Source organism: Phaethon aethereus (genome assembly GCF_964289735.1).
Source record: "Phaethon aethereus genome assembly, chromosome: 34".
Taxonomy (NCBI): Eukaryota; Metazoa; Chordata; class Aves; order Phaethontiformes; family Phaethontidae; genus Phaethon; species Phaethon aethereus.
In genome coordinates this window covers 79,278-107,261 of record NC_138610.1, presented here as the reverse complement: position 1 = coordinate 107,261, position 27,984 = coordinate 79,278, and the positions used below count along the sequence as shown (strand labels likewise).

At 71.7% G+C, this 27,984-nt stretch overlaps 4 protein-coding genes across 4 annotated transcripts in view; 1 reads left to right on the top strand and 3 right to left on the bottom strand.

The window, feature by feature from the left end:
* Positions 1–272: 272 nt before the first annotated feature.
* On the bottom strand, positions 273–5,325 carry PDZD4 (PDZ domain containing 4; the record flags this gene model as incomplete). The annotated part of the gene is made up of 8 exons (XM_082012264.1): positions 273–1,395; positions 1,871–1,969; positions 2,083–2,184; positions 2,310–2,372; positions 2,470–2,568; positions 2,713–2,788; positions 3,326–3,609; positions 5,266–5,325. The coding sequence occupies 8 exons, from the start codon at positions 5,323–5,325 to the stop codon at positions 301–303; spliced, it is 1,878 nt and encodes a 625-aa protein (XP_081868390.1). The 3' UTR covers positions 273–300.
* A 2,105-nt stretch (positions 5,326–7,430) lies between these two features.
* L1CAM (L1 cell adhesion molecule) lies at positions 7,431–22,827 on the bottom strand (the record flags this gene model as incomplete). The annotated part of the gene is made up of 28 exons (XM_082012263.1): positions 7,431–7,647; positions 8,386–8,458; positions 8,654–8,785; positions 9,361–9,525; positions 9,810–9,932; positions 10,326–10,499; positions 10,800–10,922; positions 11,302–11,527; positions 11,672–11,790; positions 12,333–12,558; positions 13,010–13,080; positions 13,451–13,648; positions 13,914–14,015; positions 14,231–14,355; positions 14,431–14,590; positions 14,976–15,142; positions 15,225–15,336; positions 16,078–16,221; positions 16,756–16,887; positions 17,392–17,576; positions 17,712–17,823; positions 18,428–18,598; positions 19,187–19,309; positions 19,820–20,007; positions 20,079–20,184; positions 20,522–20,536; positions 20,871–20,977; positions 22,778–22,827. 28 exons carry the CDS (start codon positions 22,825–22,827, stop codon positions 7,431–7,433), a joined length of 3,846 nt encoding a protein of 1,281 aa, XP_081868389.1.
* Positions 22,828–23,776: 949 nt separating this feature from the next.
* On the bottom strand, positions 23,777–25,163 carry SSR4 (signal sequence receptor subunit 4; the record flags this gene model as incomplete). Its single annotated transcript, XM_082012274.1, has 6 exons — positions 23,777–23,881; positions 24,322–24,387; positions 24,482–24,571; positions 24,653–24,727; positions 24,800–24,918; positions 25,109–25,163. 6 exons carry the CDS (start codon positions 25,161–25,163, stop codon positions 23,777–23,779), a joined length of 510 nt encoding a protein of 169 aa, XP_081868400.1.
* Positions 25,164–25,540: 377 nt separating this feature from the next.
* Positions 25,541–27,984, top strand: part of IDH3G (isocitrate dehydrogenase (NAD(+)) 3 non-catalytic subunit gamma) — a 6,833-nt gene continuing 4,389 nt past the window's right edge. The window contains exon 1 of the mRNA XM_082012268.1: positions 25,541–25,974. Within this exon, the coding sequence (XP_081868394.1) occupies positions 25,912–25,974 (63 nt within the window). The 5' untranslated portion in view covers positions 25,541–25,911. The remainder of the gene's footprint in view (positions 25,975–27,984) is intronic.

Sequence of the window (27,984 nt, the reverse complement as noted above, 5' to 3'; positions counted from 1 at the left end):
AACGAGGCTGCACTTTATTGCCCGGGGCCGCCCCTCCCCCCGGGCCTGGACAGACGGGGACAGCGGGGGAGGGGAGCACACGGGGAGGGGGGCAGCACCCCAGGCTTGGCGGGGGGGGGGGCTGGGCGTGGATGCCTGGGTCCCTCCCAGCCCCAGGGTGATGGGGGGGGGGTGTGGGTGAGAAAACCCCAAATGAAAACCAACCAAAAAACCCAAAACCAGCCACATTCACAGACACGACAATGGGGGGGGGGGGAGGCTCCCCCCTTGTGCTGGGGGGGGCCCCTGCGGGGGGGGCCCCTAGACAGTGGTGACGGACAGCAGGGGGTTGTAGACGCGGCCGCCGTCGGCCGCCCGGCCGCCGCGGGCCAGCATCTCCTGGATGGTGGCCCAGTTGTCCAGGATGCGGCGGCTGCGTTTGCGCAGGCTGCGCCGTGCCCCGGGGGCGGCGGGGGGCGGCTCGGGGACCCCCCCGGCCCCCCCCTCGCCCCGGGCCTGCAGCAGCAGCTCGCGGCGCCGCCGCTGCTCGCGGGCCCGCGCCAGGTGCTGCTTGCGCTGCTCCCGGCTCCAGTAGCGCCCCGTCTTCAGCTCGCTGCGGGCGTCGTCGTCCGTGGTGGAGCCGCCGCCGCGCTCCTCCAGGATCTTGATGGCCCGCGCCTTCAGCAGCCGGTCGCGGCCCGGCCGCTTGGCCCGCGGCCCCTTGCCGCCTGCCGGCGGCCCCGCCAGCCCGCGCAGCAGCGGGGAGCTGCGGCAGCTCTCGCCGGTGTTGTAGGCGCTGGTGCTGTCCCGCTCGGGCGCCTCCGAGATGTCGGCCAGCGGCGGCTCGGCGCCCGCCGCCTCCAGCCAGGCGCGCAGGCAGCGCTCCCGCAGCCGCTCCATCTTCTGCGCCCGCAGCAGGTGCCGGCACTTGAACTCCAGGTGCCGCAGCTCCTCCTCCAGCAGCGCCAGCTCGGCGCGCCCCGCCGCCGCGGCCCCCAGCCGCCCGCGCAGCTGCCGGTAGCGCCGCAGCTCGGCCTGGCTCAGCCCCGCCGCCGCGGGGAGCGCCCCGGGCCCCGGCCCCGCCGCCGGCACAGCCCTTCCCGCGGCCGCGGCGCCCGAGCCGGGTCTCGCCGGGGGTCCCGGCGCGGCGGCCGCTCCGGCGCCGGCTCTCCCGGCGGGCCGCCCCGCCGGCCCCGAGCCGGAGCTGGATCCGGACGCGGGTCTGGCCGCCGCGGGGCGGGGGGCGCGGGGGGCGGCACGGCGCGGCAGCGGGGGGCGCGGGGGGGGGCCCTCGCCCCCCTCGTCCCCCAGCAGGTCGTGCTCCGAGCTCTCCTCGTTGCGGGTGCTCTCGTCCGTGCGCCCCACCCCGCTGTCCGGCTCGGCCCCCCGCGCGCAGGGGGTGGCGGGGCTGGGGGGCTGCGGGGGGGCGGGCGGTGGCGGCAGCCTCCCACCCCCCCGGGCCCCCTGCGCCCCCAAGCGCCGCGCTGTTTCCCTCCCTCCCCACCCCCCCCAGCCCCTCCAAGCACCCCCTAATACTCCCCCTTGCCCCCCAATACCTGCTGCCCCCCAAACCCCGTGGGTGCCCCAGAGATCCCCCTGCTGCCGCCCTAAAGCCCTTGGTACCCTCCCGTACCCCGTATTGCCCCCCCCGCCCCTCGAGACAACCCAGAGCCCCCCAGGACACCTGACACCCCTCCCCCCTCACCCCCCCCAGCACCCCCATGTGCCCCATTGACACCCAACCTGCCCCCCCAGCCCCCCGCCCCACTGACATACCCACTGCCCCTTAACAGCCCTGCTGCCCCCGAGACCCCGTATCCAGCCCCCTTGTCTACCCCATGGTCTCCCCTAAATGCCCCTCAAGCCCCCGTTGCCCCCCCGGCGCCCCTACCTGCCCCGGGGGGGCCCAGGGCCCCCGCTGCCGCAGCTCCCCGTCCTCGTCGGAGCCGAAGTCGTCGAGGAAATCCTCGCGGTCGCTGTCCTTCCAGCGCTGCGGGGGGGGCGGGCTGGGGACCAAGCACCCCCAGGACCCCACAGCCCACCCCCAACCCCTCCCCAGCCCCACGGCGCCCCCCAGGGGCCGCCGCCCCCCCCCGGACGTACCTGGCTCTCGGGGCGGGCGAGGAGGAGGGAGATGTTGGTTTGCTGCTCCCGGGTGAGGAAGGCCACGGCCTCCTCCCGGTCCTGCACCTCCACCCCGTTAATCTGGGGGGGCACAGTGGTAAGCGGAAGCCAACGACTGCCCCCCCCCGCCCCCGTCAGGGACCCCCGCGGAGCCCCTGCCCGGGCCGCCACGGTTGCAGGGTGCCCCCCCAGCCCCCAAAACCCACCTGGATGATGCGGTCGCCCTCGCGGATGCGCCCGTCCTTGGCCGCGATGCTGTTGGGGTTCACCTGGGGGGGTGGAGGGGGTCAGCACCCCCAGACCCCCCTTTCGCAGCCCCACGGCTCCATGTGGAGCCCCGCAGGACCCCCCATCGCGCCCCCGTACCTCCCCCACGTAGATGCCGGCGTCCTCCTCGCCGTCGGTGCGGTAGCAGACGGTGAGCCCCAGCTTGTCCCGGTGACTGGCCTTGTACAGCTCCACCTCCTGCGCCCCGCGGCCGGGGGGGCCTCAGGGACCCCCCCAATAAACCGTCACTGTCTCTTCTCTCTGCACCCCCGTGTGCTCCTGGGCGCCTGCCCCCGCAACCCAGACCCCCCCTCCCAGGGACCTGGGGGTCGGGGCGCTCACCTCGTACTCCAGCTCCTCGGGGCGCTCGGGCTCCCCCAGATCCGCCGGGTCGAAATAGTCCTGGGGGAGCGGGGGGCTGGGGGGCGGCAGAAACGTTAGGGGGGGGCCCAGAGGGTCTCTAAGGGGTGGGGGCCTCCATGGGGTCTGGCAGGGCCCTACGGGCTCCAGGGAGGGCTAAAAGGGGGGGGGGGAGGTTGTCTCACTGGGGGGAGGCAAGAGGGCCCTCATGGCGGGGGGGTGGGGTATGTGGGGATCACTAAGGGGTCCTGCGGGGGCTGAGAGAGCCAGTACAGCGCAGGGAGTGTTCCATGGGGGTTCCCAAGGGGCCTGGGGAGTCCCGGAGGGTCCCTGTGGGAGGGCTGCCCCCACAGGGGGGTCCCCCGAGGGTCTTGGGGGGGATCTAAGGGCAGGAGAGCCTCCATGGAGGTCCCCAGGGGGTCCGAGTAGGTCCCGGGCGGCCCCTGTGGGTGGGCTGCCCCCACAAGGGGTCCTGGGGGGGTCATAAGGGGACCTGTGCAGGGTCTCTGTGTGGTCCCCGTGGGGTCTCTGTGGGGCACAGGGGCCCTCGAGGGGGCTGGGCGTCGCTACCGGGGTCCCAGGCACCCGCACTCACGGCTCGGCCCCCCCGGGGCTGCCGGCCCCCCGCCCGGGGCCCAGGCGGCTCTCGAAGCTGATGTCCGTCTGGGTCCCGCTGTCCACCAGCCCGGCGGCGGGGGGGGGGCCGGGCCCCCCCCAGGGGTGCGGGGGGGCGGCGGCACCCAGCGGGGGGGCGCCGCCCGCGGGGGGGCGGCCCCGGGGGCTGCGGCGCAGCACCTGCAGCACCAGCGGCTCCTTGGGCGCCCGCGGGCCCCCCCGGCACGGCTCCGGCCCCCGCCGCGGGCCCTCCTTCCCGCTCACCTGGGGGGCGAGGGGGGGTCAGGGCGCCCCGGCTGGCCCCCCCGGGGGGCTCAGCCCCCCGACCGCAGCTCCACCCCCCCCAGACGCTCCTCTCCCTAATTACCCTCCCCAGACCCCCCCCAAAATGCCGCTGGGCCCCCCGACCCCTCCCCCCCCCCCGCCCGTTAGGCCCCCCCGCGGCTGCCGCCCCCCCCTCCATTGTCTGCTTCTCGCCCGGAAACCGCGGCAACGGTTGCCGTGGAAACCGGCGGGGAGGTGGGCGGGGCAGGAGGATGGAGACCCCCCAACCCCCGGCCCCCCCACGGGCGTGACAGGAGCCCCACAGACCCCCCCCGGCCCTACAGACCCTGCTACCGGGCCCCACACCCCTATAGACGCCCCGCTGCCTGTACCTACACCCATCCCCACCCCCCTATAGACGCCCCGCTGCCTGTACCTACACCCATCCCCACCCCCCTATAGACGCCCCGCTGCCTGTACCTACACCCCTATAGACCCACTTACCGGTCTCCATACCCCCATAAGCCTGTTATTTGTCCCTATAACCCCGTTACCTGTCCCCTCACCCCTATAGATCCTGCTGTCCGTCCCCCCGACCCCTATAGTCCCCACTGCCTGTCCCTGTACACCTATAAATCCCCACTACCTGTCCCTACATCTCCATAGCCCATTACGTGTCCCTACACCCCTACAGATCCCCATTGCCTGTACCCACACCCCTAATAGCCCCGTTTCCTGTCCCTACACCGCTATAGATCCCACTGTCCCTCCCCACACCCCTATAGATCCCCACTGCCTGTCCCTACACCCCTATAAGCCTGTTATTTGCCCCTATACCCCTGTAGACACCGTTACCTGCCCCCTGCCCCTATGGCCCCCATTATCTGTCCCTACAGCCCCCGTTCCCCGTCCCCACACCCCTATAGCCCCCCGTTCCCCGTCCCCATAGTCCCCCATTCCCCGTCCCCATAGCCCCCCATTCCCCGTCCCCACACCCCTATAGCCCCCCGTTCCCCGTCCCCACACCCCTATAGCCCCCCGTTCCCCGTCCCCACATCCCCATAGCCCCCCATTCCCCGTCCGCACATCCCCATAGCCCCCCATTCCCCGTCCCCACACCCCCATAGCCCCCATTCCCCGTCCCCACATCCCCATAGCCCCCCATTCCCCGTCCCCATAGCCCCCCGTCCCCGTCCCCACACCCCCGTAGCCCCCGTTCCCCGTCCCCATAGCCCCCCATTCCCCGTCCCCATAGCCCCCATTCCCCGTCCCCACACCCCCATAGCCCCCCGTTCCCCATCCCCACACCCCCATAGCCCCCATTCCCCGTCCCCATAGCCCCCATTCCCCGTCCCCACACCCCCATAGCCCCCCGTCCCCATCCCCACACCCCCATAGCCCCCATTCCCCGTCCCCATAGCCCCCCATTCCCCGTCCCCATAGCCCCCATTCCCCGTCCCCACACCCCCATAGCCCCCCGTCCCCATCCCCACACCCCCATAGCCCCCATTCCCCGTCCCCATAGCCCCCCATTCCCCGTCCCCACACCCCCATAGCCCCCATTCCCCGTCCCCACACCCCCATAGCCCCCCATTCCCCGTCCCCCCTTCCTGCTCCCCCGGCCCCCCGCGCCCCCCAGCCCCCCGCCGCCGGTACCTGCAGCATCACCCGGTGCTGCTCCTCCGGCTTCTGCACCACGCACATGTTGCAGCCCATGGCGGGTCCCGGCCCCCGGCCCGGCCGAGCGGGGTCCCGGCCCCGCGGTCCCGGCCCCGGACTCAGCCCCGGCCCCCGCGCTCCGGGGGGCGGCAGCGGCCCCCCCGGCCCCCGCCGGCCCCCATGGCGGCGGGAGGGTCCGGCGGGGCCGGCGGCGGCGGCGCCGCCCGGTTCGGACCGGTTCGGGTTCCGGTTCGGGCCGGTTCCGCTTCCGGTTCTGGTCGGTTCGGGCCGCGGCGCGCGGCGGCGGCGGCTGGCGGCTCGCGGCGGAGGGCGGGGCCGGGTCTGGCCACGCCCCCAAACCCGGCCACGCCCCCGCCCCCCGCATCCCCCCGCCCCTTATCCCGTAGTCGCCCCATTTAGCCCCCCCACAGCCCCCCAGATTCTCTATAGGCCCTATAGGCCCCTGTGCCCCCCCCAGGCCCTCTGTGGCCCCCACAACCTCCACAGACCCCTATAGAACCGACACACCCGCCCGAGTCCTCCCAGCCCGCCTATGGCGCCTCGTAGCCCCCCACAGCCCCCCCCAGCGCCACAGGCCCTCTAGCAGCCCCCCTACAACTCCTATAGGGCTCTGTGACCCCATGTAGATCCCCTATAGCCCCCATAGGGTGCGCTGGATGCCCCTAGGTCACCACGTAGAGCCCCCAGATACAGGGGTTGCTATGTACCTCCTATAAAGCTGCTACAGACCCTATAGACCCTCGTTAGAGCCACATAGCCCCCGGTGGGCTACGTGCAGACCCCTTAATGACCTCCTCTAGCCCGCAGGGTCCCTACAGACCCCCTATAGCCCCCCTTGAACCTCCTACAGCCTCTATACCACCACCAAAACCCCGCATAGCCCCCTATACTAGCCTATAGGTCCCTTATAGCTCCCCATGGCCCTCCCGAGCCCCTGTAACCCCCTTACGAGCGTCTATAGCCCCCGTAGGAACCCTTATACTCTTACGTGCTCCTATAGACCCCCAGGCCTTTGCCCCCCCGACCCATTGTAGATCTCCCCCCAGCCGCTATAGCCCCCCCCCCCTTCCAGGCCCCATGTAGACCCCCCCCCCACCGCCCCCAGCCCCCTATAGAGGCCGCCGGGATCTATAGGCCCCCAGAGCTGCCCTCCTGGCAGGTTCCTCCTTTATTTCGGCCCCGGGGTGTCGCCCCGTTTCTGCCGCCTCCGCTCCGTTCGGTCCCGGTGGCGCTTTTCGGGGGGCGCGGGCAGTGGGGAGGGGGCCGGGGGCGCGCCGGACGCTTGGGGCCGGTTTGGGGCCAGTTGGGGCCGGTTGGGGCTGGTTTGGGGCTGGTTGGGGCCAGTTTGGGGCCGGTTGGGGCCGGTTGGGGCCGGTTTGGGGCCAGTTGGGGCCGGTTGGGGCCAGTTTGGGGCCGGTTGGGGCCGGTTTGGGGCCTTTTCCGCTTCTTTTCCCGAGGGGGGAGGGGCAGCGCACACACGGGGGCTAACGCAGCTACGACACCGGCGCACGGGGGGTCCCGGGGGGCGCGGGGGGAGGACGGGCCCCCCCGCGGGGGGGGCCGTCGGCTCGTGTGGGAGTTGCCAAGGCCGCGCCGTGAGATGCATTCAGAGACGGGGGGTGGGGGGGGGCCCCCCGGAGCCCCCAGGGGTCAGGGGGGCCCTGAAGGGTTCCGGGGGGGGTGGGGGGGCGCCTGAAATCGGAGAGGGGGGCAAAATCCCCCCCCCGCCCCAATTTGGTCTAAAGAGAAGCCAGGCGTCCGGGCCCCCTCCCGCAGCCGGGGCTGGGGGGCTGGGGGGGGCTTGGTTTTTTGGCTAAGTCCAACGGGGGTCCCCACCCCCCCTGCCCCGTTGTGAGGTGCTTTTGGGGGGCCCCAGCCCCCTCATTGCGCAGGGGGTGGGGGGGCACTTAGGGGTCCCCCCCTTTGGCAGTGGAGGGGGGTTGGGGGGGGCCCTTAAACGGGGGGCGAGGGGGGGGTTGGGGTCCCCGTCGGCTCGAGGGGGGGACCCTTTGCCGGGGGGGCTCTGGGGGTCCCCCTTTGGCTATGGGGGGGTCCTCAGTGCCGAGGGGGCTCCCACTTTGGCACGGGGGGGGTCCCCGGTACGGGGGGCTCCCCCGGTGCCGGGGGGGTCCCCGTCGCCGCTAGTCGAGGGGGGGCGCGGCGGAGGGGCTGGCGGGGCCGGAGCTGCCCCCGGCGGTGCCGCGGGCGCCGCTGTACTGGCCGATGAAGGAGCCGTCCTCGTTGAACTGGACGTCGGCGCTGCCGCCGTAGCCCGCCAGGCTGTCGTCACTGCCCAGCGCCGCCCCGGCGGCCCCCAGCGACCGCCCCGAGCTGCCCGAGGCCTTCTCCTCGCCGTCGCTGCGCCGGCACCACGCCGTCACCGCCGGCGCCATCGCTCGCACCGGCGCCATCGCTCCCACCGCCCCCGGCACCCCCGGCGCCATCGCTCCCACCGCCGCCACCGCCATCGCTCCCACTGCCCCCGGCACCCCCGTCGTGCCCACGGCCACCACCCCACGCTGGGGGACGCAGGGACGGGGTGCCAGGGTGGGGGTGGGGGGCGCGAGCACACGCGAGTGGCTGCTGGGGGCGTGAGGACCCCCCCCCCGTGCATGAAGACGCCCCCTCCCCTTGCACAAGGCCCCACGTCCAGCTCCACCCCGCCCCGAGGGACCCAGGGGGCTGACGGCCCCCCCAGGACTGCGGTGACCCCCCCAGCGGCCCCAGCCCCCCCTTACCTCTCCAGGGACCTGCGTTAGCCAAGGCAGCAGTGGGGAGAGACAGAGCGTGGGGGGGGGGTGACAGCGGGGGGGCAGGGTGGAGCGGAAGCCCCGCCCCTGGGGGCAATTAGCGGGGGGCAATTAATGGAGTGAGGACGGGGCAGCTAGCGGGGAGGGCGCAGCGGGGTGCCCAGCAGCTTGGCCCCGCCCCCCGAGGCTCCGCCCCTACTTAGCTCCGCCGCAGGTCCCGCCCCTTAGGTCTCGCCCCTTAGGTCCCGCCCCTCGGGCCCCGCCCCCTTAGGCACCGCCCCAGTCAGGCCCCGCCTCCTCGGGCCCCGCCCTCTCAGGCCCCGCCCCCTCGGGCCCCGCCCCTCACCTGTACTCGCCGAAGGTCTCATCCTTCATGGGCCGCGCCTCCGAGTCGCCCTGCGTGTCCTCCTTGTCCTTCACTGGGGGGCAAGGCTCGGTCCGGGGGGGCCGGCGCCCCGCGCCCCCTCCCCGCCCGCGTGCCCCCCGGCTTCCCAGCGCCCCCTCCCCCACAGTAGCCGCCCCCAGCCCTGGGGACCCCCGTAATAGCCGCGTGCCGGGGGAGGCCGCGGGTTGCCGAGGGCCCCGGGGGGGGGGTGGGGGGGCGCGGGGCTCACCCGAATACTTGCCCCCCTTGCTGCGCTTGATGAAGCAGAGGATGAGGAGGAGGAGCAGCAGCAGCACGACGGCGCTGACGAAGCCGATGAACCAGCCCTCTGTGGCGAAGCCGCCCGCGGGGCTCGGCACCACTGGGGGGACGCAGGGGGGGTCAGTGTGGGGGCAAAGCCAGCTGTGGGGGGACCCCCAAGCTCCCCCCGAGCAGCTTCGGGGGATTCCCCGTGTGCTCGGGGGGAAGAGGTGGTTTCAAGGGGACCCAAAGCAGCTGGGGGGTGGTTTCAGGGGGCCCCATGGGGAAAAGGGGGGGGTTGAGGTGCCCTGAGGCAGCTGGAGGGGTTTTGGGGGTCCCCTTAGGGAGAAAAGAGGGTTTCAGGGGGATCTGATACAGCTGGAGGGGTCTCGGGGGGGGTCCTTTGGGGGAAAAGAGGGTTTTGAGGTGCCCTGAGGCAGCCAGAGATGGTTTCAGGGGTCCCCTCGGGGGAAAAGAGGGTTTCGAGGATCCCTGAAGCAGCTGGAGGGGGCCTCAGAGGGGTCCCTTAGGGAGAAAAGGGGGTTTCAAGGTGCCCCACCATGGCTGCAAGTGGTTTCAGGGGTCCCCTTGCGGGGGGGGAGAAGAAAAGGCGGTTTCGTGGTTCCCTGGCACAGCAGTGGCGGTTTCGAGGCTGCCCATGGGAGGAGAGCGTGCCGGGGGGCCGCGGGGACTCACGCGTGCCGTTGGTCTGCACCTCGCTCTCCCAGAAGGCCACGGGCTCTCCCGAGTGGTTGCGCCCCACGAACTGGACGCGGTAGGAGGTGCCGGGGCGCAGGTCCCCCAGGCGGTACAGCCCCAGCGAGGAGTTGGCGCGCCCCGAGGTGCGCCAGGGCTCCTCCGCTGCGGGGGCGCGGGGTCACCGACGGCGGGGAGACCCCCCGGCTCCCCGGCAGACCCCCGCCCCCCTCGCCCTTTCTTTTCCTGGGTCAGCCTAAGCCCCGTTCCCCCCAAAACCCCCATGGAACCGCCCCTCCCTCACATCCCCCCCCCCCCGCACTGCTGATACCCAAGGACCGCCCGAACCCCACCCCCCTTACCCTGAGCCCCCCAACCCCAACACGGGACCCCCCAAGCCCACCCCCTACCCACCATCCTGCCCCCCAGTCCCAGTGGGCCGCCCTTACTGGTTTTGCTCATGTACTGGACCTCGAACTCGATGTTGGCCTGGGGGTGGGCGAGGGTCCAGTGCAGGACGGTGAAGTCCTCCCCCACCTCGCCCACCACCACGCTCCCCAGCACCGGCAGCACTGCGGGGGGACGGGGGGCTCAGCAAAACAGGGTGTGTCCCCTCCCCCGTGTTCGCCAGGCCCCCGTGTGCTGCCCCCCAGCACGGCGGGGCCGGCGGCCGGCTTCCGGGGTCACCCCGGCGTTGGAGTCCCCGAGAAGGGGGCACCCCCAGGATCAGTCCCACCTCAGCATTTTGGGCCCCCCCCAGGTGGCTCAGGGTCCTCCATGGGGGTCTCAAGGCCCACCTGGCGGTCTCAAGGCCCCCCCCCAGCATTTCCAGGCCCGCCCCGTGGCGGTCTTGGGGCTACCCTGGTGGTCTCCGAGCCCCCCACGGGGGGCTCAGCACGCCCCGTGGTGGTTTCAAGGCCCCCCTGGCGGTCTCACGCCCCCCCCGGCGGTGTCGGGGTACGCACCGGGCTCGGGGAGCAGGCTGCCCTGGCGCAGCAGGGCGGGGCCGGGCCCCAGGCGGGTCAGGGCGCGCAAGGCGAAGCGGTAGCGGCCGCGGGGGGCCAGGCGCCCCAGGGTGGTGTTGAGGGTCTCGGCGGGGAAGGAGATCTCGTAGGGCAGCCCCCCCTCCGTCTGGTTCACTGTGGGGCAGCCTCAGCACCCCCACCCCAAACACCCGCACAGCCCCCCGGAGGCCCCCCACAGCCCCCCAAAGGCCCCCCCAACCCCCCTGCACCCACACCCCCCCCTCCAGAATCCCCAAACATCCCCAGATTCCCCCCCCGGCACCCCCAGTACCCCCTCCCAGTACTCTTAGCCACCCCCCCAGTAGCTCACCCAGCACTCCCAGTGCCTCCGCCCGAGCTCCCAGTGCCCCCTAGCCGTGCCAGTACGCCCTCCCAGTGCTCCCAGTACCCCTCCCAGCACCCCCAGCAGCGGACCCTGGCGGTACTGGAGCAGGAAGCCGGTGAGGACGCCGTTGGGGTGCCGCGGGCGCTTCCACTCCAGGGCCAGGGTCGTCTCGCCCAGGCGCTCCACGTGCAGCTCCTCGGGGGGGCCTGGCACTGCGGGGGGCAGCCTCAGAGACCCCCGAACTGCCGAGGTGGGGGTCCCCCCACCGGGGAGTGTGGGCAGCCCCCAGGACCCCCAAAATGGGGAGAGGGGACAACCGTGCCGGGGACAGAGGGAAGCTAGGAGGGTGCCGGGGGTCCCCAGGGGTGTTTGGGGGTCCCCAGAACCGGACTGAGGTTCCCCAGGGGGAGCTGAGAGTCCCCTGGGCAGGGCTGGGGGGGTCCCTGGGATGGAAGTAGGGGCTCTCAGGGGCAGTAGGGGGGGCCTCAGAGGTTTTTAGGGGTCCCCAACACAAGCCCGGGGGTTCCGGGGGTCCCTGGAGCAGATTTTGGGGGTCAGGGGGACGTGCGGGGTCCCCAGGAGGGGCCTCACCTCCCTCGGGGGTATCGAAGCGGATCTCGTCGCTGGGGGGGCCGTCCCCCCGCCCGTTGAAGACGACGACCTGGAGGCGGTAGCGGCTCCAGGGGCGCAGCCCCCCCAGCAGCACCCCGCTGGCCTCGCCGGGCACCGTCAGCACGCCGGGGTGCCCCCCAGGGGGGCCGGGGGGGGCCTGCCGGCGCACCCGCTCCCCCACCCAGCCCTCACGCCAGTACAGCACCTGGGGAGGGGGGCACGTCAGGCAGCGGGGACCCCCCACGCTGCCTTGGCACCCCCCAACCGCCCCCCAAACCCCACAGCCCGTCGGTACCCCCACGTCCTGCCCCAGCAGCCCCCCGCCCCCGTTCTCCCCAGCCCCCCTTACCCGAAATCCCCGGAGGTGCCCGCGCAGGTCTCGGGGGTTCCCCGCCAGGCTCCAGCGCACCCGCACACTGGTGCTGTTCAGGATCTCCACCCCCACGTTTTCGGGGTACACCAGCGGCACTGGGCGGGGGGGCAGCAGTGTGAGCCCCCAAAACCACGCACAGGGGGCTGTAGACCCCCAGAGGACCCCCGACACGGGCATCCCCTGAGAGACCCCAGATAGAGGCCCCCCAAAACAGGGAGGCTCCAGCCCCACCCCCAGTATGGATTAGTCTCAGAGGGGGCCCCCAAATGCACCCCCAGATCTGGGCGTCCCCCTCTCCGTGCCCAGATCCGGGGTGCTCCCATCCTGGGGTCTCGCAGCACCCCCCCGATCTGAGACCCACCCCCTTCCTCGGGGTCTCTCCACCCCCAGAATTGAGGACCTCCACCTTGGGGTATCTCAGCACTCCTAATTTCGGGGTCTCCCCACCTTGAGCCTTGGCACCTCCAGATTTGGGGTCCTCCCTTCTTGGGGGTCTCCCAGCACCCCTAGATTTGGAGTCCCCCTACCTTGGGGTCTCTCTGCACCCCCAGATTTGGGGTCCTACCCCTGAGAGTCTCTCTGCCCCCACAATCGTGTGTGTGTCCCCCCCAGCGGGTTTTGGGGCACCCCAACTCACGGTCCTCTCCCGAGTAGCCGACGATGATGGGGGGCTCGGGGCCCTTCCCGGCGTCGTTGACCGCCTGCACCCGGATCTCGTAGGGGCTGAAGGTGGGGGTGCCCCCCACCACGACGGGAGGGGCCCCCACCGTCTCCTCGCGCCAGCGGCCCAGCGCCGGCTCCAGCGCCCGCCACTGCACCCGGTACCGCACCTCGGCCGCGTTCCACTCGCCCGGCGCCAGCGGCTGCGGGCGGGACCTCAGCGCCCCCCGAACCCCCAAATCCCCCCCCGGCCCCCCGAACCCGGCCCGTGCTGGAGGGACCCCCCCGGCTCCCCCTGCGCTCCCCGAACTTCCCCCAGGGATAGAGGGACCCCCCCCCCACGCCTGCCCCGCGTCCCCCAGCACCTGCCCGAGACAGATGAGCTCCCCCAAGCAGCTCTGGGCCCCCCCTGTCCTGCCCCAAACTGAAGGCACGCCCCCAAACCCACCCCCAGCCCCCCAGAGCCCCCCAGAGCCCCCCACACCTGTCCCAAGTCAAAGGAAGCCCCCCTTCCCGCCCCACACCTTCCCGCCCCTCCCAGACCTGCTCCAGCCCCGCCCCGATCCCCCCAAACCCTCGCTGGGGTCCCCCAGCCCCCCCTGGTCCCCCCCAGCTCCCCGCAGCCCCCCGCCCGGGCGCCCGGGTCCCCGGTACCTGCCAGGTGATGACCAGGTTGTTGGTCTCATTGCCTTCACCCTTCACCCCCCCAGGGTTGCGCTCGGGGGCTGAGGGGGGGGACGGAGGCTCAGAGACCCCCTCCCCAAATTCCCACAGCCCCTTTGAGGGTGGCTCGGAGACACCCCCCAACCCCTGTGGCTGGTCAGTACCAGTTGGATGCGGGATTGTGGGGGCGTGGGGGTAAGGTTTGGGGTCCTCCTGGGGGATTTGGGGTCCCTTTGGAGCATGGTCCCCAGGAACATTTGGGGGAGTGGCACCTCACCGGGGGGGGGGGCAAAGGGGTTTTGGGGTCCCCAGGGTGCCTGGGAGGCACTTACCTGCCCGGTGGTGGCAATGGGGCACTGGGTGGGTTGCAGGTCCCCAGGCAGAAGGTGGGGGGCGGATGGGGGGGTTTTGGGGTCCCAGGGGGGCACTCACCCGCGGGGGGGGTGGAGATGGGGGCGCTGGGGGTGCTGGGCTCCCCCCGGCCGTAGGCGTTGGCCGCCAGCACCCGGAAGCGGTAGCGGCCGTAGGGCGAGAGGGTGAGGGAGGCCCAGGGCTGCTCCCCCGGCACCGTCATCCGCTCCACGAAGCGCCCGGGCGCGAAGATGCCCTCCTCCTCCTCCACCACGAACTCTGCGGGGCGGAGGGGTTAGGGGTGCCTCCCAAACCCGCCACCCCCGCCCTCCTCCTCCAGCCCCGACAGCCCCAGACCCCTCCCCAAACGCTGGGAGACCCCCGAACTCCTCCGGTCCCCCCCCCCGAACCCCTCAGCCCGATCCCCCCAAGACCACCCTGACCCCTCCCAGACACCTCAATCTCCCCAGGACCCCCCGATCTCCCCGCAGTCCCACCCTGGAGACCCCTGGGACCCCCCAGGACCCCTCTGGGCCCCCCTTACTCTCCACGGGGCTGTTGTGCTCGTCCCCCGGGGTCCAGGTGAGCCGGACCTGGCGCTCGTTCACCTCCAGCACCTGCAGCTCCCGCACGGGACCCGGCCGGCCTGGGGGGCCAGGGCAGTTAGTGGGGGGCAGCGGGGCCGAACTGGTGTCACTGGGGCAGAACCCCACCAGAACCAGGGGTAACAGTGGCAGAACTGGGGTAACGGAGACAGAACCAGGGCGGACCCAGCCACGGGCGCCACGGCACCCCGGGAGGACCCGGGGGGCCCCCGCAACAGAGTCCCGTGTCCCCCCCGGGGTTTGGGGGGCGGCTCACCCACGACGCGGAGCTGCGCCTCGGCCTCGACGGCGTCCAGGAGGGTCCAGGCGCGGCAGGAGAAGGTCCCCTGGTCGGCGTAGTCCACCCCGGCCACCATCAGCGTGTCCCCGGTCAGCGAGTACCTGCGGGGAGGGGGCGGGTGCTGTCAGCTGCCCCAGGGGGCCGCGGGGGCCCCCCAGCCCCCCCCACCCCCTCACTTGTCGCTGTCGGCCGTCTCGCGCAGCAGCCGCCCGTCCCGGCGCCACTCAAGGCCACGGGGGTCCAGGCTGGGGTCGAAGGCGGCCACGCAGCGGAAGGTCACCGTCTCCCCCTTCTTCGCCGTCGCGCTCTGGGGGGGCACCTCGATCCGCGTCGCCGCTGCCGCGGGCGGCAAAGGGTTAACGGGGGGGGGGGGGGGCAAGTGGTGCTGGGAAGGATCGGGGGGGGGGGCTGGAGCGCTCTGGGGGTCCCAGGAAGAATTTGGGGGAACCTGAAGAGGCTCTGAGGGTCCCAGGAAGGATCTGAGAGGGCTCGGGGGGGGTCCCAACGCGGGAATGAGTCTCAGGAAGGACTTGGGGGGCACAGGAGGGCTCAGGGGGTCCCAAGAAGACTCTGGCAGATCCCAGGAAGGATTTAGGGGTCCCTGAGGGGCTCTGAGGGATCCCAGGAAGAATTTGGGGGTCCCAAAGGCGCTCCAGGGGAGTAAGTGGCATCCCAGGGGGGTGACTGAGCGACTTGGGGGTGCCGGGGGGGTCCCCGGTACCTTTGACGTCGAGGTGGGCGATGACGCTGGCGTTGCTGTGGGCGTTGTGGGCCCGGCAGGTGAAGGGGCCGCCGTCCCCCCGCGCTGCCGGGCCCAGCCGCAGCGTGCCGTTGGTGAAGACGAAGGCCCGGTCGTCCTGCAGGGCCGGCTCCAGCCCCGGCGTCAGCCTGGCGGGGGGGCAGAGCGTTGGGGGGGGAGGCACTGGGGGTCCCGGGGGGGGGCCTGGGAGGGGTCCCCGGGGGCTCTCACCACTCGACGGTGGGCGCGGGGGCCCCGAAGGCCCGGCAGTGCAGGAACGCCGTCCGGTTCTCCACCACTGCGTACGGCGTCTCGTCCGGCGTCAGGATCTTCACCGGCAGCTCTGGGGGGCGCAGGGCAGTGAAGGGGGTGCCCGCACCCCCCCGAGAACCCCCAAAACCCCCCAAACCTCCCACTCCCCTCCCAGGGACGCTGAGGCAGCTGCGGCCATTGCTGTGGCAACAGGTACCCCCGGTTGCCATAGAGGCAGCCATCACCATGGCAACAGCTGCCCAGCAGGGTTGCTGTGGGAGCAGCGATTGATAAGGCAGGTTGCCATGGCAGCCATTGCCAGGCTGAGTTGCCATGGTGACAACTGGGTGATGTTGCCCGGTCGCCATGGCAATGGAGGGGTTTGCTACCCATGGGGCTGGTTGCCAAGGGGTTGCCAGGGAAGGGTGTCACCCGGGGCTGGTTGCTAGAAGGGATGCAGTTGCTGAGGGGACGGTTGCTAGGGAGACCCAGGCGCCATGGGGATGTGGTCGCCAAGGGGGATGTGGTCGCGGCGGAGACCACATCCGCGGCCGGGGAACACCATCACGCGGGGATGCCATCGCCGAGGCGACGCCATCACCGCGGGGACAGTCGCCGGGGAGGATGCGGCTGTAGGGGATGCCGTCGCCACAGGGACGGTTGCCGAGGGCAGCCCGTTGCCGGAGGGACGCAGTTGCCCCGGGAAACGCCCTTGGCAGTGGGGAGGGCTGCGGGGGGGCCGCGAGTACCCGGGGAGGGCTCCCGGGGTGCCCGGGGAGGGATCCCGGGGGCCGGGACACCCCTCCACGCCCCGCCCCGGGCCCCCACGCACCCACGACGTAGACGAAGGCGTTGGCCAGCAGGCGCCCGTGGCGGTTGTGGGCCTCGCACTGGGCCACCAGCGTGTCGTTGGGCTCCAGGCGGGACAGCACCAGTGCCCCCTCCCGCACCACCCGCTGGCCGGCCCCCGGCACCTCTGCAACGGGGCGGTGAGGGCACCCGCGGGACCCCCGCCCACCCCCGGGACGCCCGGTGCCTTCCAGAGGGCCCCGCGGGGACTCTGACACGCCCGCCAGCCTCCGGGGACCCCAAGAGCCCCACCCCAAAAAGCCAGAGGCACCCAAAGAGACCCTGGCCCCACCCCAGGGCCTCTACCCACCCCTCCAGCCCCCGGGACTGCCCCAGGGACCCAAATAATCCCCAAGGGGCCCCAATAACCCCCCCAGAGACTGTCCCAGGGACCCCAATAACCCCCCCAGGGACTGTCCCAGGGACCCCAATAACCCCCAAGGGGCCCCAATAACCCCCCCAGGGACCCCAATAACCCCCCCAGGGACAGCCCCAGGGACCCCAATAACCCCCCAGGGGCCCCAATAACCCCCCGGGACTGCCCCAGGGACCCCAATAACCCCCAAGGGGCCCCACTAACCCCCCCAGGGACTGTGCCAGGGACCCCAACAACCCTCTGGGGACCCCAATGCCCCCCGGGGCGCTGAGGTGGCCTCCCTACCCTCGATGGGGACCCCGTTGAGGCGCCAGGTGACGTGGGGCCGGGGCTTGCCCTCCACCAGGCAGTCCAGCCGTGCCATCTCCCCGGGGCCAAAGACCCCGCTCTGGGGGCGGCGCACCCAGTACGGGGCCGCTGCGGGGGGCGGGGGGCATCACGGACCCCCCTGCTGCCCCCAGACCTGCCCCAGTGCCTCCCAGTATCTCCCACTGCCCACGCCAGCAGATCCCAGTGCCCCCAGCATCCCTCCAGGACCTCCCATTGTCCCCCAGCATTCCCAGTGCCCACCACAGCGGATCCCAGTGTCTCCCAGTGCCCCCAGCACCCACCTCAGTGTCTGCCAGTGCTCCTAGCTTCCACCCCTGTGCCTCCCAGTGCTCATACCAGTGTCCCTGGTACCCATGCCAGTGCCCCCCAGTACTCCCAGCACCCACCCCAGTGCCTCCCAGACACCCCCAGTCCCAATACCAGTGTCTGCCTGCTTCCAAGTGCCCCCAGCACCTATTTGAGTAGATCCCAGTGCCCCCCAGCGCCCCTGGCTCCCACCCCAGCGGCCCCAGCACGCACCCAAATGCCTCCCAGTGCCCCCAGCGCCCACCCCAGCGGGTCCCGGCGCGCCCCGCGCCCCCCGTGCCGTACCCTCGACGGTGACGAGGTGGCTGCGGCGCGCCTGGCCCTGGCTGTTCTCGGCCACGCACTCGTACTCGCCGTCGTCCGCCTCCTCCACCGCCCGCAGCCGCAGTGTCTTGTTGAAGTTCTCCAGCGAGGCGCGGCCCCGCGGCAGGGGCCCGTTCAGCCGCTGCCACCGCACCGCCGGCGTGGGGCTGGGGGCCCGAGTCACCGGGGGGCTGGGGTTCCCCCCGCGGGCCCCGCACGGGCCCCAGCATCCCCCCCGGCCCTCAGCACCCCAGGGACCCTCCAGGACCTCCCCGACACCCCCAGCCCCACCCCAGACTCACAGCCCCTCGGCAATGCACTCGAGGACCAGGGTGCCCCCCCGCAGGGCGACGTGGAGGGGCTGGGGGTCCTGGGGCACCACGAGCCGGGGACGGCGAGACTGCACCGAGTTACCTGGGGGGGGAAAGGGGGTTAACAGGGGCGGGGGGGACCCCCAGAGAACCCCCCTAGAACCCCAGGTCTCACCCATACTCCTGAGGATCCCCCCCAAGTCCCAGGGGTCCTCTGTACACCAACAGTCCCCCTCACGAGCCCTAGGGACCCTCCTCATATTCTGGAGGACCCCCCCCCATTCACCAAGGGACCCCCCCAGAACCCCCCTTGTACTCCCAAGGACCCCCACATGCACCAAGAGACCCCCGAGAGACCCCCTCCAGCTCATCCTCCCCAGGAACGGGGGTCTCCTCCAGGGGCCTTTTTTGGGGGACCCCAAGGTGGGGCAGCTCTGGGGACTTCCAGGGGGGGAAGATCCCAAAGCGGGGTCCTCTGTGGGCGAACCCCCATGGACTGGGGGGGCTTCTGCTGGGCGGGGCGGTTTTATGGGTGCTGGAGGGCTGCAGGAGAGTCCTAGAGGGGTTTTGAGGTGGGGTCTCCTGCAGAGGGTCCCCCCCCAAAGCAATTGGGGGGCTCCCATAGAGTGACTTCGGGGGGGTTAGAGGGTCCCTAGGGGAGCCGGGTTCTGGAGGGGGGCTCCGGGGGTCCCGGCTCCCGCACGCACTGGGGGCGACGCGGAGGTCGAGGGGCTCCTTCTGGATGATGGTGCGGGGTCCCAGGTAGTGCGCGTGGCAGATGTAGTCGGGGTGGCTGTCGCCCACCAGCGCGTTGGCGAAGTAGAGGAACCCGTCCTGCCCCATGCTCACCCGCGCGTCCTGCGCGATGTGCACGATGCCTGGGGGGGGGCACGGGGCGGTCAGGGGGTCCCCGCTGCCCCTGGGCCCCCCGCCCTGCCCGTGGGGGGCACGGGGAGGCAACACGCCTGGGAGGGTGGTGTGGGGTGCAACGGGGTGTCGGGAGGGCGATGGGGCACAGTAAGGGGCAAGAGGGCCCGGATTATTGGGGGGTATCGGGACCCCTGGGGTGCCGTGGGGGTGCAATGGGGTGCAGGGGGGTCCATGGGTTTGGGGGGGTGCAGGGTGATCCGGGGGTCCCAGGTGTGCAATGTGGTGCAGGGGGGTCCCAGGTGCTACAGGATGCCAGGGGGGTTATGGATGTGCAGGGGGGGTCCCAGGGGTTTGGGGGGGGTGCAGGGTGATCCGGGGGTCCCAGGAGTGCAGTGGGGCACAGGGGGGTATCAGTGAGGGTCCTGTGGGGTTGAGGGGGTGCAACAGGGAGCAGGGGCAGCCCAGGGGCGCAACAGGGTGCAGGGGGGATTATGGGCATAAGGGGGTGCAGAGGGGTGAGGGGATAAGGGGGTGCAGGGGGAGCCGTGTACAAGGGGTGCAGGATGAGGCCCCCTCGCCCCCTCCCAATTGCTCACGGCTGTTGAGCCAGTAGATCTTGGGGGGCACGGCGCTCCTGGGGGGGTCACAGGGCAGCACCACGGGGTCCCCCTCCTCCACCTCCACCGGGATCACCTTCTCCTTGGGCCACTGCGGCGTGTCTGGGGACCACAACGGCTGGGGGGGCACAGGCGGCTGGGGGGGCCCCCAAACCAGCCAGGGACCCCCGTGTCTGGGGTGTTCCCCCTCCCCCCCAAACCAGCCAGGGACCCCGGCATTCTGGGGTTCCCCCTGCCCCCCCAAACCAGCCAGGGACTCCAGCATCTGGGCCCTGAGTGAGGGATCACGGCAGGGAAATCGGGGTGGGGGGTTGTACGGGCACCCTGTGGGATCAGGGGGCTCCCAGCGGGATTTTAGGGGACCCCCATTGGACTCTGGGGGGATTTAGGGGACCCTCAGGGAGCTCTGGGGCACCTTGAGGGGATTTAGGGGACCCCAGGGCAGCTTTGGGGGATTCAGGGGGGATTTAGGGGACCCTCAGGGCAGGTTTTGGGTCAGCTGCGGGGGGGAGGATTTGGAGGGGCCGAGGAGGGGGTGGAGGCTGGCGGCTGCCCTGGGGGGGACACTGGGGGGTCTTGGGGTGCCCGGGGCGTTTGGGGTCCCCGTCTCACTCTCGGCGATGACGCGGGCCTCGAGGGAGAGGGCGGTGCCCAGGGCGTTGGCGGCGAAGCAGCGGTAGCGGCCCTGCAGGCGCCCGGCCAGGCTGGCGTTGATGACCAGGGTGCCCGCGCCCGGGGCCACCGTCACCCCCGGGTGCTCCTCGGGGAGGAAGGGCTGGTCCTCCCGCGTCCAGCGGTACCTGCGGCGGGGGCGTCGTCGTCACCGCGGGGGCCGCGGGGGCCGCGGGGGGGGCGTGGGGGACACACTCACTGGACGGGGGGGTTGCCGGTGGCGGAGCACTTGAGGACGACGTCGTCGCTGGGGAAGACGACGAGCTGCTCCGGGGGCTCCTCCGTCAGCTCGGGGGGCTGCAGGACTGCGGGGGGGTTAGCAGGTGGGACCCCCAGGGACACCCCAGGCACCCGGCAGACTCCCCTAGGGACCCCACAGGCCCCTCAGGACCTCCCCAGGGACCCCTGCCCAGACCCACGGGGACCCCGTCAGGGCCCCCAGGAGACGCCAAAGACACTTGGGGACCCCAGACCCCCAACAGACCACCCTGGCACACCCAGGGACCCCGTGGGGACGCCCCAGGATGCTGGACACCGCCTTGGGCACCTCAGGAACCCCCCGGCGGCTCCAGGGACCCTCCCCAGGCTCCCCTCAGAGCCACCCAGGGGCCCCCCAAGACCCCCCAGAACCCCCAGACTCACGCTCGTGCAGACCGTCTGCACCGTCCCGGGAAGGCAGAGGGGGAGAGACACAGCGGTGAGGGGAGGGGGCTCCCCTCGGGCGTGCGGGGCCACAGGGACTTTGTGAGCAGCCGTGCAAGGCGGGAGGGACGTGCGTGCGAGGGGTCCTCGTGCAAGCGGCGCAAGCGTGCAACAGTCCTCGTGCGAGGGGGGCGAGTGTGAAAACAGTCCTTGCGGGGGGGGGGGCGGGGGGAGCATGCAAATGGTCCTCGCGCGAGGGGTCCTCGTGCAAAGGTGCAGGCAGCCCTCGTGCAAGCGTGCAAGCCCCGCCCCCGCGCAAGGCCCCCCCCCCCCCCCCCGCCCCACTCACACTCCGGGGGGATCGTGATGGCGGCGCCGGGCCCCCCCAGCGCCAGCAGCAGCAGGAGGCCGAGCCCCCGGGGCAGAGCCATGGCCGGGGCCGGCGGCAGCGGGGGCCTGGGCGGGGAGTGGGGGGGGTGGCGGGGTGACTCGGGGGTGGGGTGGGGGGGTGTCAGCCCCCCCCCCTCCCCGGGGGGCCCCAGGCGTGTGTGTCCCCCCCCCCAGCTCCATTGTGTGGCGGCCACCGCCTCCCCTCCCCCCGATGCACCCGTTACCATGGCAACGGCTGATGAGGAACCTGCCACCGCGGCGCGGGACCCGGCGCCCCCAGCACCCTGGACAGCTCCCCCCGCGCGCGCTCCCGGGACGGCTCCCCCCCCCCCGCGCGCGCTCCCGGGACGGCTCCCCCCCCCGCGCGCCCCGCGGCGGAAGCGGGGGCGGCCCCGGCGGGAACAAGGGGCCCTTGTTGACCCCGCATTCCTGGGGGGCGGGAGGCACCGGGCAATGCCCCCCCCCCCGCGCCCGCAGGCGCCCGGGACCGTGGCCCGTCACGGCGGCGGGGGGCGGCCGCGGGGTGACGGCGCCGTGGGCAGCCGTCGGGGCCGGTTACGTCGCGCGCGTGTGGGTGTGTGTCCCTCCCCGCACACGCGTGTGCCGCACACGGGCCCACCGTCCCCCCCGCCTCGCCCCCCCGCCGGCCCCACCCATCTGTTGGACGCCGGCCGGCATCCTGTGGAGACCCTATAGAGCCCCCGCGCCTCTTAGGGACCCTATGGAGACCCTGCGGAGCCCCCCCAGCGGTCCCTATGCCCATAGGGACCCCGTGGAGACCCTATGGAGCCTCCCAGCCCCATAGAGACCTCACGGAGACACTACAGAGCCTCCAGCAGAGCTCCCCGGCCCCACAGAGCCCCCGTGAAGACCCTCCTGGCCCCATAGAGCCCCACAGCAGACAGCAGCGACCCCCACCCAGAGGCAGCTGGCCCCATAGAGGCGCCCTAACCCCCCCTCTCCGCTCGGCTTCAGCCCCATAAAGACCCCCTAAACCCCCTCCCCGCAGAGCCTCAGCCCTTCAGAGCCCCTGTAGAAGCCCCTTTACCCCAGCCCGCCCTCGCAGAGCCCCCTCCCCACAGAGCCCTGGCCCCACAGACACCCTACGGCCTCAGTCCAACCCCACAGAGACCCTATAGAGCCACCTTTACCTCAGCTCCCGCCCCATAAAGGCCCTATAGGGCCACCTTTACCTCAGCCCCAGCCCGTCTGCGCTTCCCGCCCCACAGAGCCGCAGCCCCTCAGCGCTTCCCGCCTCAGGGAGGACCCTAGAGCCCCCTCCCCACAGCAACGCTTTTACCTCAGCCCAGGCCCGTATATATACACTATAGAACCGTCTTTACCTCAGCCCAGCTCCGTATATATACACTATAGAACCATCTTTACCTCAGCCCAGCCCCGAAAAGATCCTTTAAAGCCACCTTTCTCTCAGTTCTGGCCCCATAAAGACCCTATAGAGCCATCTTTACCTTAGCCCAGCCCCGCAGATACCCTATAGAGCCACCTTTACCTCAGCCCCGGCCCCATAAAGACCCTACAGAGCCACCTCACCTCAACCCAGCCCCACCGAGACCCCGCAGAGCCGCCTTCACCTCAGACCTGCCCCATAGACACCCTATAGGGCCACCTTTACCTCAGCCCCGGCCTCTCCGCGCTTCCCGCCCCACAGAGCCGCAGCCCCTCGGCGCTTCCCGCCTCGTCCAGGACGCCCCCCCGCTCCTCTCAGCCCAGCCCCACGGGACCCCCGCAGACACACCTGCCCCTCCGCACCACCTGCCCCATAATCCCTCCGCCGACAGCCCTTCCCCTCAGCCCCGGCCCCCCCCGAGACCCCCGCCCGCCACCCGCGGCCCCCCCCGGCCCTACCTGCTCGCGCCGCTCCCAGCTCGGGGCTGCGGCTGCCGCGGGGCTGACATAATCCGCCCGCAGGCCCCGCCCACCGGCGGGCTGGCCCCGCCCACCGCACCCGCCGGCCCACCCCCTCGGCCACACCCTGAGCCATCGGTGGGGCGGGGGCGTCCGGGTCCCCGCGGAGGGGGGGGGGGTGGGGGCAGACCCCGGGGGTGGGGGGGCAGTGGGATGAGGTTTAGCCCCTCCCCCCCCGGGACCGCTGTGGGGGGAGGGGAGCCCCCTGGCACGCGGGGACAGTGACCCCCCAGCCCTGCTCTTTCCCAGCAGCCAGACCCTGGCAGCCGCCCAGGGGATGATGGGACGCCCCCCCCACCCCCCCCCCGCCGGAGGACCCAGGCGGCGGGGGTGGTCACCCCCCCCCAGGGGCCCCAGGCAGCGCGACCACCCCCCACAACATCCCCAGGAACCCCCAAGCTGCCCACTGCCCCCCCCCCCCCCCCCCAAGCTCAGACTGCTTTGTCACTGATGACATCACCCCTGTCTGGGGCTGGGTGTGATGTCATCAGCCAGCAGGGAGCAGCCCAGGGGCCTCGGTCCCTGCTGGGATGGGCGGGGGGGGCACACTGAAAACAGACACAGGGAGATGGGAGGGGGAAACCTTTATTGGGGTACAGCCCCGGAGAGTGGTGGCATTTGGGTACAGCCCCCCAAGCCAGGAATTGGGGGGGACACACTGAAGACCCCCAGTTTTGGGGGCTAAGGGCAGACGCCCCCAGTTTGGGGGCTCCTCCGTGCTGAGAACACCCCCAGCTCAGGGGGGCTCCCCCACTTCTGCAACCCAGCCCCAGCCAACCATTCCCACATGGTGGGGAGTCCTTCAGCCCCACCCCAGAGCACCCCCATTTTTAAGGGGCACCCCACAGCATCTCTATTTTGGGGTGGGGGGGCAATTTGAGGGCCACCCTGTGCCCCCCCCGGCCCGTGGACCCCTGGAGGGGGCCGTGTTTGGGGGTCCTATGCCTGGATGCTGCTCTTGGTGCTGAAGGCCAGGTAATAGACGATGAGGCCGATGGCGGCCGCCACCACCTCCGTCGACACCCAGGGACCGTTCCAGGCACCCTGCCAAAACGAAGAAGGGGGGGTCACCACTGTCCCCGAAACCCTCCTGCGTCCCCCAAAACCTCCTCCCCACCCACCAGCACCTCCTGAATCCCCATGGGCGTGCCTAAACCACACACGGCTCCGGGAGCTCCGTACCCGTCCTCAAAGTCCATCCCAAAATCCCAGTGACACCCCCCAAAACCCTGGGGCGCCCAAAACACCCACCCACCCCCAAGATCCTGGGGACCCCCCAAGCCCCTCACTCCCCCCCCCCCAAGAGAAAAAGCCACCCCAGCACCCAGCAGCACCCTCAGATCGTCTAAGGACTCTCCAACACACACAAACTGCCCCAGTTTCTGCCAAAACCCCCTGTGCAACCCAGCCACCCCGTATTCAGAGGGAGCTGCGCCAAGGACCCCCCCAGACCCGCGGGGACCCCCAACCCCTCTCCAACTCACCCGATGGTCCACATTGACAGTGAAGAGAGGGCGGATGCGGGAGATGTCCTCATTATTGCGCTGAGCCTGGGGGGCAGGGTGGGGAGAGAAAAGGGGGTTCAGAGCTGGGCTGGGGGCACCCCGGGGCACCCCCCGGAGGGACCCCAGCTGCAGGGCCCACCTTGCGCAGGGCGCTGTACGACTCCTCGTCAAAGAACTTCACCTCGTAGGTGCCCGACTGGGCGCTGCGGTGCTCCAGGCTCCAGGAGACCTATGGGGAGGACGGATAGGGATGAACCCCCAGACCGCCTGCATCCTCCCACGCGCCCTCCCCGGGGGACCCCAGGCTCACCTGGTAGCGCCCCACGTCCTGCCCCCGGGTGACAGGGAACTGCTTCCCGTTGACATCGGCGTAGAGAGCCACGTTCTGCGGGCAAAGGCCTGCGGTGAGACGTGGGGGTCCCCGCCAGCTCCCCCGCGCCCCCCCGCGGGGACTCACCTGGGCGCCGTTCTTGCAGGCCAGCGAGATCTCCACCACGAAGACGCTCTCGGAGGAGATGACGGCGTCCGAGGTGGTGTAGTACGAGGGCACGATGGTGGGCTCGGGGCACGGCTCGCCTGAGGCGGGCCGTGAGGACCGGGACGCGCCGGGACCCCCCCGCCATTCCTCATAGGCCCCGGGACCACCTCCCCCCCCCGCCCAGGCCCTCACAGGATCACAGCGTCCCGGGACCCCCCACCCGCACGGGACGGGGGTGCCCCGGAACCCCCTGCCCGTCCCGCAGCTCCCGCCAGGGCTCCCCCGTACCTGCGGCGCCGAGCGCCACCGCCAGCAGCCCCACAAGCACCGCCAGCGCCGCCATGACTGCCGGCCGCACCGCCCTCCCGCCGCGGACCCTCGCCCGACAGCCAATCAGCGCCGCCGGCGGCCACTCCGCGTCCAATTAGCCACCGGGGGCGGGCCAACGCGCGCCCTGAGGCCAATAGGAAGGGCGCTTTTCCCTTCGCGGGCGCCTGCCCCGCGCGCGACGTGGCCCAGCCGCCAGCAGTGTCGCCGCGGGGGGGCGGGGCCAAGCGGCGCACCTGCGCAGCGCCGCGGCCGGCCGGAGAAAATGGCTGCCGCGACTTATGTGGCGCGGGGAGACGGTGTCGGGAAGGGCGAGGCAACGCCCCGACGCATGCGCAGCGCCCCAGCCGCGAGCCCTTCGCCTCGACAAATCTGTGGCAGCCGCTGCGGGGCGGTGGTCTGGGCCCTCCTCGCCGGTTTTACTACTTTTTCGTCCCAAAGCGAGGATGAAGCGCGCCTGGGGAAAGGGTTGCGCGCACGAGTGCCGCCGACCCGGGACAAAATGGCGGACGGCACGGCCTCTCCCGCACCCCTCTGAGGGAGGGCGCGTGGGGTCGCCCTGCGCATGCGGGGCCGCCGTCGCACCTCCCGGGGACAAAATGGCCTCCGGGAGTTCTGTGGCGCTGCAGCCGGCGTGAGGGAAAGCACGGGACGGGTGGTGTAAGGCGGGAGGTCTCGCGAGACTTAGCGCCCCAACAGCTCCGTCCCTGGGCGGCGCCGACATCTCGCGAGAGCCGAGAGGCAAGCCGTCGTGGATAGCAGCCATGGCAGCGGCGCTGGCAGCGGCGCGGCGGCTCTGGGTTCCGGCCGTGCTGGGGCCGCGCCCGGTGAGTGCCAGGGCCTCGGGCAGGGCGGCGGGACGGTCCTACCCCCATGCCGGGCCCCTCGGGAGCTGGGCGGCGGGCCCCGCGGCAGTGGCGAACTGCTGAGCTCTGATTGGCCAGCTTGCTGGAGGGCGGTGCGCGGGCGGACTGCGGCGTTCTGATTGGAGGCGGTTGCCCGGCGGGGCGAGGCCAGTCGTGAGGCGGCTCGGGCTCTGGTTGGCTTCCGCCATGGAGCCGCCCCGGTCTGCGAATGTCGATTGGCTGTGCGCCGAGGGAGTGGGCGGAGCAGGGCGCTGCCTTCCTCACTGATTGGTTGATATTTCTAAGGGAGGTTGGTCAGTGCGCCTTAGCCGCTGGGAGCGGGGGGGGACGGGGGGGGAGGGTGGTGGTCGGTGCTCAATCCCAGGATCCTCTGCGGTTAGCCGAAGGCTGGTGGGGGGGGGAGGCGTCCGGGTGCTCCCCCCCCCCAAGGGGACCCAGGGGTCTGGGCTGCTCTCTAGGTGACCCCTGGGGTGCCCTGGTCCCCTGTTCGGGGCTGGGAAGGCCCTAATTAGCAGCAGCTGCATTAATGAGGCATCCGGGGCTGCCTGGGTCCCTTGTGGGCCCCAGGCTGTGACCTCTTCCTCCCCCTGACAGGCATGGATTTCCACGATGCTGAGCGGCGCCACCTCCCACCCGTGAGTGCCCCATTTGCGGGGTCTTCACCCCCCCCGCCCATACCCCAGGGTCCTCTAACACTTGGGAGGCAGCAGGGAGCGGGGTCACAGGGACCATGGGGTGCCCCCTGTCCTGGGGCAGGGGGTCCCCAAATCCACCCTGTCCCCTATCGGGGTCAGGGAAGAGCTTGGGGGCCCCCCCTTGGCCTCTGCGTTGAGCCTGGGGCATAGGGAGGGCTGTGAGCCCCCCGCTTTGGGATGGGGGGGTGATGTAGTGGGCTTACAACGTGCTCCTGCTGGGGTGCTTGGGGCCTGTATGGGGAGAGCATGCTGTTCTTGCTGTGTGGATTTGGGGGGTGGTTTTGGGGGGCCCTGGTGTTGCCCAGGCGGCCTCTCTTCCCTCTCCACCCGCTACCCGTTTGTCGGCACCATGACTAACTCCCCCCGTTTCTCCCCTGTGCCATGGCCGCCTGCCCCCGCAGCAGCCTAGCATTGTGAGTATGGCCAGACTGGGAGGGGTGGGAACCCGGGGTGGGGGGTGGACCCAAAAGCATGCAGGGCGGGGGGCCATGCATGGGTCTGCATGGAGGGTGCCTGGATGCCTGGGTTCCCCAGGCGGGGAATGGGGGAGATGGAGGGGCAAGGAGGAGGGAGACAGCGGGGCCCAGATGCCTTGGTCCTCACCTTCCTCGGTGCCCCCCACAGCCGCCCCCTGCCAAATATGGGGGCCGCCACACTGTGACGCTGATCCCCGGTGATGGCATTGGCCCCGAACTAATGCTGCATGTCAAGGAGGTCTTCAGGTGGGTGCACCCCCCCCTCCCCCCCCCCCCCTCAAGGACCCAGGTGTCCAGGCCATCCATGGGACCCACGTGCCCGGGCTGTTCCCCACCCCCAGGCATGCCTGCGTGCCCGTGGACTTTGAGGAGGTGCGGGTCAGCGCCGAGGCGCCTGAGGATGACGTGCACAATGCCATCATGGCCATCCGTCGCAACGGTGTTGCCCTCAAGGGTGAGTGGGGGCTGGGGACCCCCTCAGCAGCTTGGGCCCCCCTGGCAGCATGGGGACACCCTGACATCCTTCCCCTCCCCAGGGAACATTGAGACCAACCACAACCTCCCGCCCAGCCACAAGTCCCGTAACAACCTCATCCGGTGAGAGCCAGGGGGTGCTGTGGGGAACTGGGAGCACTGGGGGAGACTGGGAGCTATACAGACACCAGCGGGTGCAAGGAACTGGACGACACTGTGGGGCCCTGGGTGGGGATGGGACTGGGAGCTGTGGGAGAGGGCGTGGCCAAGGGGCAGAGCCTGACCGTGTCAGGGCGGGGCAGGACCAGCCTGGACCTGTACGCCAA